This window comes from Mus pahari, chromosome 3 (genome assembly GCF_900095145.1).
Source record: "Mus pahari chromosome 3, PAHARI_EIJ_v1.1, whole genome shotgun sequence".
Classification (NCBI taxonomy): domain Eukaryota; kingdom Metazoa; phylum Chordata; class Mammalia; order Rodentia; family Muridae; genus Mus; species Mus pahari.
The window spans coordinates 24,169,073-24,178,192 of record NC_034592.1 but is presented as its reverse complement, the minus strand read 5'-3'; the positions used below and the strand labels follow the sequence as shown (position 1 = coordinate 24,178,192).

The 9,120-nt window shown below is 36.9% G+C and overlaps 1 protein-coding gene across 1 annotated transcript; it reads left to right on the top strand.

The window, feature by feature from the left end:
- Positions 1-7,538: 7,538 nt before the first annotated feature.
- Positions 7,539-8,474, top strand: LOC110319186 (olfactory receptor 1N1-like). The gene has a single exon (XM_021194644.1). It carries the CDS (start codon positions 7,539-7,541, stop codon positions 8,472-8,474), a length of 936 nt encoding a protein of 311 aa, XP_021050303.1.
- Positions 8,475-9,120: the final 646 nt, after the last annotated feature.

The following is a 9,120-nucleotide window of genomic DNA, read 5'->3' as shown; positions in this document are numbered from 1 at the left end:
TATAAAGTTTACAAGACCAAGGGGCCTCTCTTCCCAATGATGGCTGACTAGACCATCTTCTGTCACATATGCAACTAGAGAGAGGAGCTCTGGGGATGCTGGTTAGTTCATATTGTTGTTACACCTATAAGGTTGCAGACGCCTTCAGAACCATGGGTACTTTCTCTAGCTCCTCTATTGGGGGCCCTGTGTTCCATCCGATCGCTGACTGTGAGCATCCACTTCTGTTTTTGCCAGGCACTGGCATAGCCTCACAAGAGACAGCTATATCAGGGTCCTTTCAACAAAAATCTTGCTGGCGTATGCAATAGTGCCTGCATTTGGTGACTGATTATGGGATGGACCCCTTGGTGGGGCAGTTTTTGGATGGTCCATCCTTTCATCTCAGCTCCACACTTTGTCTCTGTAACCGCTTCCATTGGGAGTTTTGTTCCAAATTCTAAGAAGGGGCAAAGTGTCCACATTTCGGTTTTCCTTCTTCTTGAGTTTCATGTGTTTTACAGATTGTATCTCGGGTATTCTAGGTTTCATGGCTAATATCCACTTATCAGTGAGTGCATACTATGTGAGTTCTTTTGTGATTGGGTTACCTCAAACAGTATGATCCCCTCCAGATCCATCTATTTGCCGAGGAATTTCATAAATTCATTGTNTTTAATAGCTGAGTAGTATTCCATTGTGCAAATGTACCACATTTTCTGTACCTATTCCCCTGTTGAGGGACATTGCGATTCTTTCCAGCTTCTGGCTATTATAAATAAGGCTGCTATGAACATAGTGGAGCATGTGTTCTTATTAACAGTTGGAACATTTTCTGGATATATGCCCAGGGGAGGTATTGCTGGATCCTCCAGTAGTACAATGTCCACTTTTCTGAGGAACCACCAGAGTGATTTCCAGAGTGGTTTTAAAAACTTGCAGTCCCACCAACAATGGAGGAGTGTTCCTCTTTCTCCACATTCTCTTCAGCATTTGCTGTCACCTGAATTTTTGATCTTAGCCATTCTAACTGGTGTGAGGTGGACTCTCAAGGTTGTTTTGATTTGCATTTCTCTGATGATTAAGGATGTTGAACATTTTTTTTTTCAGGTGTTTCTCGGCCTTTCGATATTCCTCAGATGACAATTCTTTGTTTATTTCTGTGCCCCATTTTTAAATTTTTTTTTTCTTGAGTCCGTCTTCTTGAGTTCTTTATATATAATGGATATTAGTCCACTATCTGATTAAGGATTTGTAAAGATCCTTTCCCAATCTGTTGGTAGCCTTTTTGTCTTATTGATAGTGTCTTTTGCCTTATAGAAGCTTTGCAATTTTATGAGGTCCCATTTGACAATTTTCGATCTTATAGCATAAGCCTTTAGAGTTCTATTCAGGAATTTTTCTCTTGTGCCCATATCTTGAGGCTTTCCCCTACTTTCTCCTCTATAAGTTTCAGTGTCTCTGGTTTTATGTGGAGTTCCTTGATCCACTTAGACTTGGCCTTAGTACAAGGAGATAAGAATATATAGATTCTCATTCTTCTACATGATAACAGCCAGTTGTGCCAGCAACATTTGTTGAAAATGCTGTCTTTTTTCCCACTGTATGGTTTTAACTCTCTTGTCAAAGGTGTGTGGGTTCATTTCTGGGTTTTCAATTCTATTCCATTGGTCTACCTGTCTGTCACTATACCAGTACTATGCAGGTTTTTATTACAATTGCTCTGTAGTACAGTTTTAGGTAAGGCATAGTACTTCCCCCAGAGATTCTTTTATCATTGAGAAGAGTTTTTGCTATCCTAGGTTTTTTGTTAATCCAGATGAATAGCAAATTTCCCTTTCTAACTCGTTGAATAATTGACTTGGAATTTTGATAGGGAATGCATTCTATCTGTAGATTGCTTTCAGCAACATAGCCATTTTCACAATGTTGATCCTGCCAATCCATGAGCATCTTTCCATCTTCTGAGATGCTCTTTGATTTCTTTCTTCAGAGACTTGAAGTTTTTGTAATACAGATCTTTCACTTCCTTAGCTAGAGTCACACTGAAGTATTTTATATTATTTGTGACTATTATGAATGGTGTTGTTTCCCTAATTTCTTTCTCATCCTGTTTATCCTTTGTGTAGAGAAAGGCCATTGATTTGTTTGAGTTAATTTTATATCCAGCTACTGCACTGAAGCTGTTCATCAGGTTTAGGAGTTCTCTCGTGGAGTTTTTAGGGTCACTTATATATACTATCATATTATCTTCAAATAATGATATTTTGACTTCTTCCTTTCCAATTTGGATCACCTTGATCTCTTTTTGTTGTCTAATTGCTCTGGCTAGGACTTCAAGTACTGTATTGAATAGGTAGGGAGAAAGTGGGCAGCCTTGTCTAGTCCCTGATTTTAGTGGGATTGCTTCCAGGTCCCCTCCATTTACTTTGATATTGGCTACTGGTTTTCTGTAGTTTGCTTTTATTATGTTTATGTATGGACCTTGAATTCCTGATCTTTCTAAGACTATTATCACGGATGGGTATTAGATTTTGTCAAATGCTTTCTCAGCATCTACCGAGATGATCATGTGGTTTTTTTTTCCTTTGAGTTTGTTTATATAGTGGATTACATTGATGGATTTCCTTATATTAAACCTTCCCTGCATCCCTGGAATGAAGTCTACTTGGTTATGATGGATGATTGTTTTGATGTGTCCTTGGATTCCATTTGCAAGAATTTTATTGAGTATTTTTGTATCAATATTCATAAGGTTAATTGGTCTGAAGTTCTCTATCTTTGTTGTGTCTTTACGTGGTTTAGGTATCAGAATAATTGTGGCTTCATAGAATGAATTGGGTAGAATACCTTCTGTTTCTATTTTGTGCAATAGTTTGAGAAGAACTAGAATTAGGTCTTCTTTGAAAGTCTGTTAGAACTCTGCACTAAAATCATCTGGTCCTGGGCTGTTTTTGGTTGGGAGACTATTATTGACAACTTCTATTTCTTTAGGTGATAGACTGTTTAGGTGATTAATCTGATGCTGATTTAACTTTGGTATCTGGTATCTGTCCAGAAATTTGTCCATTTCATCCAGATTTTCCAGTTTTGTTGAGTATAGCCTTTTGTAGTAGGACCTGATGATGCTTTGGATTTCCTCAGGATCTGTTGTTATGTCTCCCTTTTTGTTTCTGATTTTGTTAATTAGGATGCTGTTCCTGTGCCCTCTAGTGAGTCTGGCTAAGNGTTTATCTATCTTGTTGATTTTCTCAAAGAACNAGNTCCTGGTTTGGTTGATTCTTTGAATAGTTCNTTTTGTTTCCACTTGGTTGATTTCACCCTTGAGTTTGATTATTTCCTGCCTTCTACTCCTCTTGGGTGAATTTGCTTCCTTTTGTTCTAGAGCTTTTAGGTGTGCTGTCAAGCTGCTAGTGTATGCTCTCTCTAGTTTCTTTTTGGAGGCACTCAGAACTCTGAGTTTTCCTCTCAGGAATGCTTTCATTGTGTCCATAAGTTGTGGCTTCATTTTCATTAATCTCTAAAAAGTCTTTAATTTCTTTCTTTATTTTTTTCTTGAACAAGTTATCATTGAGGAGAGTGTTGGTCAGTTTCCAATTGAATGTTAGCTTTATATTATTTATGTTGTTATTGAAGATCAGCCTTAGACCATGGTGGTCTGATAGGATGCATGGGACAATTTCAATATTTTTGAACCCGTTGAGACCTGTTTTGTGACCAATTATATGGTAAGTTTTGGAGAATGTACCATGAGGTGCTGAGATGAAGGAATATCCTTTTGTTTTAGGATAAAATGTTGTTCTCAAATTTTTAAAGACTACATTTAAATATTTAGTTTTAAGTGCTAAACCTGAAAGTCAGTTGGTAGAGAGTGGGAGGAAAAAAATCTACCGGCAGAAATAGCTATTTGCATTGACATATTTCACTAATTCCTGCAGTCTATATTTGGTAGATCTGAACATTAGTTGCTAGTGTTACTACAAACCTGAGGCAGTTAAGAGTTGGACATTTACAATTTGTAAAACTCATGGAACTCAAGAAGAACACTTCGCTACTTCTTAGAATTGGGAACAAAACACCCATGGAAGGAGTTATAGAGACAAAGTTTGGAGCTGACATGAAAGGATGGACCACCCAGAAACTGCTCCACCTGGGGGTCCATCCCATATTCAGCCACCAAACACAAACACTATTGCATATGCCAACAAGATTTTGCTGAAAGGACCCTGATGTAGCTGTCTCTTGTGAGGCTATGCCAGTGCCTGGCAAACACAGAAGTAGATGCTCACAGTCAGCTATTGGATGGAACACAGGGCCCCCAATGGGGTTGCTAGGGAAAGTACCCAAGGAGCTGAAGGGATCTGCAATTCTATAGGTGGAACTACAATACGAACTAACCAGTACCTCCAGAGGTTGTGTCTCTAGCAGAATATATAGCAGAAGATGGCCTAGTAGGCCATCATTGGGAAGAGAAGCCCCTTGATCTTCCAAACTTTATATGTCCCAGTACAGGGGAACACCAGGGTCAAGAAGTTGGAGTGGGTGTGTAGGGGAGCAAGGTGTGTGTGTGTGTGTATAGGGGACTTTGGGGATAGTATTTGAAATGTAAATGTAGTAAATACCTAATTAAAATTGGAAAAAAAGAAAAATTAAAAGTAAATTAATAAATAAATAAAAAGAGTTGGACATCAGGGGTCTGAAAGCATATAGCTTGGGAGAGAATATTCTAAAAGGCATGTTTGAAGCTCAATTATTTTTAAGTCTTAAATCATAGGTCATGTAAATCTAAGAATCATGCTTTCACTGCCTTTTTTGGTGGAGTGGGAACATAATTTACAGTTAAGATATTTGTAAAGTATATGTTAACAGAAAGGAGTTGTGGATCCTAAATTTGGAGATCTCTCCAAAACTCAGTCAAATTGAGGGCTACATTCAGGCTCACATTTTTTTTTTTTTAAATCTTGATTATTTTCTGTCGTTGTTTATCTTGTTTTTATGGCCTTTGTGCTTGTGAAAACATCTTCCACTATAGCAATTATAATTGGTGTCAGATGCCTGAGCTTAGTATAACACCTTTAACCATAAGCATGAAATTCTTCAAGAAATGTATTCCCTAGTAAACTGCGTGCAGAGGTAGATATTGGTAGATTTGGTATTGCTATGGTAAGAGTTTAGAAAGAGGAACCTTGTTCCACAGATATAGATTTCTTGTCCTACAAAGAACGCTTTTACATTAACTGCCTTTATATTTCAAGAAAAATTCATTATTATTACTATAAAGGAAAGAAATAGACCACCGCTGTTAGTGACACCAGTGCTATAATAATTTGGCCAGTTACAGAACAGAGGTGAGACATAAGATAATTATGAGTGCTTACATGCACAAGGCTCATGGGAACTCTGTCCCTTGACTCCTTCTTTGTATGTATAGATGTCCAATGTGGAGTCTGCTCAGGCTCTTCTAGGAATCATTCTGATGAACTAACATCTCTCTTTCTCTATAAGTTTAGGTTTGAAGCTAAAAATACACATTGTTTTTAACATTTCTGAATATCTGGTTCAGATGGGATCTGGGCACCATGGATTCATGGTCATCTCCAGGGCTCAGCTTTTACCCTCTCTTCTCTTGCTCTCTTACTTACAGCCAGTGAATGTGGCTATGACTGCTTCAGACTTCCATTCAGAAGCAACCTTTACTTATATTTGCACTCCTTTACTAATGCCTTGACTCCTTATCTGGAGTCATTTATATACTTTGCTCCTGCCATATATTATAAAAATATAATTAATTATATTTTAATTTAAGTTTAGCTATGTGATTTTTGGTCACTTGCTATCTTTTTGTATTAGTCATGATTGCGACCTCTAATTCCAATTAATATCTCAAAAAGTTTGTCAGGAAGAATCTGAGCTTTCATCTTCAACTTAAGGGAGCATTTGCATTGGTTTCTTTTCATTGACCAGTGTAGAAGTGACCTAAGGAACTGGAATGAAATAGCTCACACTAGTGCTACTGTGTCTATCATCCTTGAGCCAACTTTTATCTATTTTGATTAACACATTAAAAGAAGAAACTGTGGTGGTAAGTAAAGTTACTTAACCTTGAATGTCAGAGAGTCTTCTCCAAGTCTCTGGAAGCATCTCATTGGTGTTTCAAAAATCCACATTTTTTGAGGCACAAATAGTAAAATGACAATAAACATTTCCAGAGAAAGGATGAAGAAAAGGATATTAGTTACAAATGTTTGAATAGAATAACAAAAAGAGAAAGTAAAAGTTGAGTCTTAGGTGTTTCTAAAGAATTTGAGGGATGAGTGCTTCCCACACTATTTCTTACCGTAGACTTCATAAAGCAACTTCATATAGCAATAGGGTCATGAATGCATTGCATGCTGGCACAGCTAATACAAGACTTATTATTCATTTCTAAGATGACTTAATATTTATTGTAAAAGTCTCAATGGAAATTAATGGGCCTTCCAGTTAAACAAAAGTTATTTGGCAGCTTATGTCCCATCATCTTGATGAGGTTAAAATACACTGGTTCTTAAGATAGTTTTTCTCATTTTGGTGCATGATTATGTGTTAAATACAAGATTTTAGTCTTTAAGTGGCATGTTATTCCTCATCATGAGATCTTGTAGGGAGACAGTTTTTAAATCTTTCTGGTCTCTCAAGAAGGTTGTATAGTTCTGAAATAGTACCAAATTCAATTATAAGATAAAGAAGAAGAGAGATTATGTTTTCAGCTATCCCTCTTGCTAACACAGGAAATACTGGCTTCAAAAAAGAGTAATACTTAAATATATCTCTATTGATTTGTAGGAAGTTTTCTTTTTAAATCTACAGTCTTACTAAGAGAAAATGGAAGCAATTGTGACTTAATAGGACATCAATTTGAGAGTCTAAATCAACAATACAATATAATACAATACATACTTAGTCCATATAGTCTTTTAATGCATAATTAAAATTTTTCAATCAATCACCTTACATTTTGGCTCAAATTTACTTCTTCATAACTCAGCTAATTGCGTTGAACTAGATAAATATAATTTAACACAGTTGAACACCAGGAAGGAACTTTAGGAAGATTTAGTTTTCAAGGACAGTACAATTCTGCAAACTGTATCTTAGAGAGTATAAATTAATAGTTCTCAAAGGAGGTTAAAATTTTTTATTTTAACAAATTCTTAATGTGGTTTTGATAAACTAGTCTACTGGCAAATACCTGTGCCAGCTGATTTTTTAGGTTTTACTCCATTCTTGAACTTCATCTTTGTTCTACTAAATCAGGGGGACAAAATAGCAAGGACCAGTGACACATATATTGTTAAGCTGGAAATCATGATAGATTAAATATAACCGTAGTAATGAAAAGGGTTTGTGAAAGTTTTTAGAAGAACACCAACATGAAAAAAAGTAATGACATGTTGGTAATAAAGGAAGTAAAATTAAATACAGATGTATGTGTTGATGGCTCAGAATCCAGTGCCTGCATCTTGCAAATCAACTCTATATTCTGACTATCTTTTCTGACCTACAGATGCTCTGGACTCATGGAAAACCAGTCCAGTGTCTCTGAATTTTTTCTACGAGGAATATCAGGGTTTCCAGAGCAACAACAGCTACTCTATGGACTTTTTCTATGTATGTATCTTGTCACCTTGACTGGGAATGTGCTTATTATACTGGCCATTGGCTCTGATCCACACCTTCACACTCCTATGTACTTCTTTTTGGCCAACTTGTCCTTTGCTGACATGGGTTTAATATCATCTGCAGTGACAAAGATGTTGTTTAATGTTCAGACTCAGCACCATACCATCTCCTATACTGGTTGTCTCACACAGATGTACTTATTCATGATGTTCGGAGATCTGGACAGCTTCTTCCTGGCTGTGATGGCCTATGACCGCTATGTGGCCATCTGTCACCCTCTCCACTATTCCACAATCATGAATGCTCGAGTCTGTGCCCTGATGCTTGCCCTGTGCTGGGTTCTCACCAACGTAGTTGCCCTGACTCACACTCTCCTCATGGCTCGACTGTCCTTCTGTGTTGTTGGGGAAATAGCTCACTTTTTCTGTGACATTACTTCGGTCATGAAGCTTTCATGCTCAGACACTCATGTCAATGAGTTAGTGCTTTCTGGCTTTGGAGGTACAGTACTCATGGTCCCCTTTGTAAGCATTGTCATCTCCTATGTCCACATAGTATTTGCTGTCCTCAGAGTCAAGACTTCTGGTGGGAGTTCAAAGGCCTTCTCTACTTGTAGTTCCCACCTCTGTGTGGTCTGTGTTTTCTATGGAACACTCTTCAGTGTCTATCTGTTCCCTTCCTCTGAAAAGACCACAGAGAAGGATGTTGTAGCTGCTGCGATGTATACAGTGGTGACTCCTATGTTGAATCCCTTCATCTATAGTCTAAGGAACAAGGACATGAAAGGGGCCCTAAAGAGGCTTCTTTGTCATAGGAGAAATTTATCTTCTTAGAATAGCAAGAACAATGTTTAATAAAAAGACAGGGGATGAATCAGATAAGTAATGTTCAGTATGGAAACTATTACTGGCTAGCAAAGAGATTATTGTCCTGTTAATCTTTAACTTTAATCTTTTCATACATAAAATTAAGTCTATAAAAATACAGAGGTTATTTATGAGTTGTATTTTTTGTTGTCTTTTTGTTTTTGTATACTATGTAGTTCATAGTAGTCTGAAACTCAGAATTTTTTGGATTTATAAGTTTTGAGATTACAGACATGTAGTACTATAGCTAACTCAATATTTTCAATTCAATGAGTTGCAGGGTCAAATAGAACACATTGTGAAAGGTATTTATTCGTAATAGAGTTACGAATATGAAATAGTAGGTATTCAAAACCAATGATGTTGCTATTGTCACTCCTAATGTCTCCCTCAACTCAGAAGTAATAATTTCTCTTAAATTCATTTGTACAGCAAGTATTCACAGAGTAGTTTCTATGTGCCTGGAGCAAAGCTCTGGCTCTCAGATAGAACTGAATAGGTAAAATCCATGCTTTCTTTTCATTTCATTTTAGGTTATCAATCCACAGATTTATCTAATTTAAGAAGTACTCATCATTTCCATAGGAGTAAGTGCAGGTCATAAGAGAAATAA

Excerpts from the sequence above, each read along its gene's own strand:
- LOC110319186 (XM_021194644.1), top strand. The coding sequence starts at position 7,539 with ATGGAAAACCAGTCCAGTGTCTCTGAATTTTTTCTACGAGGAATATCA.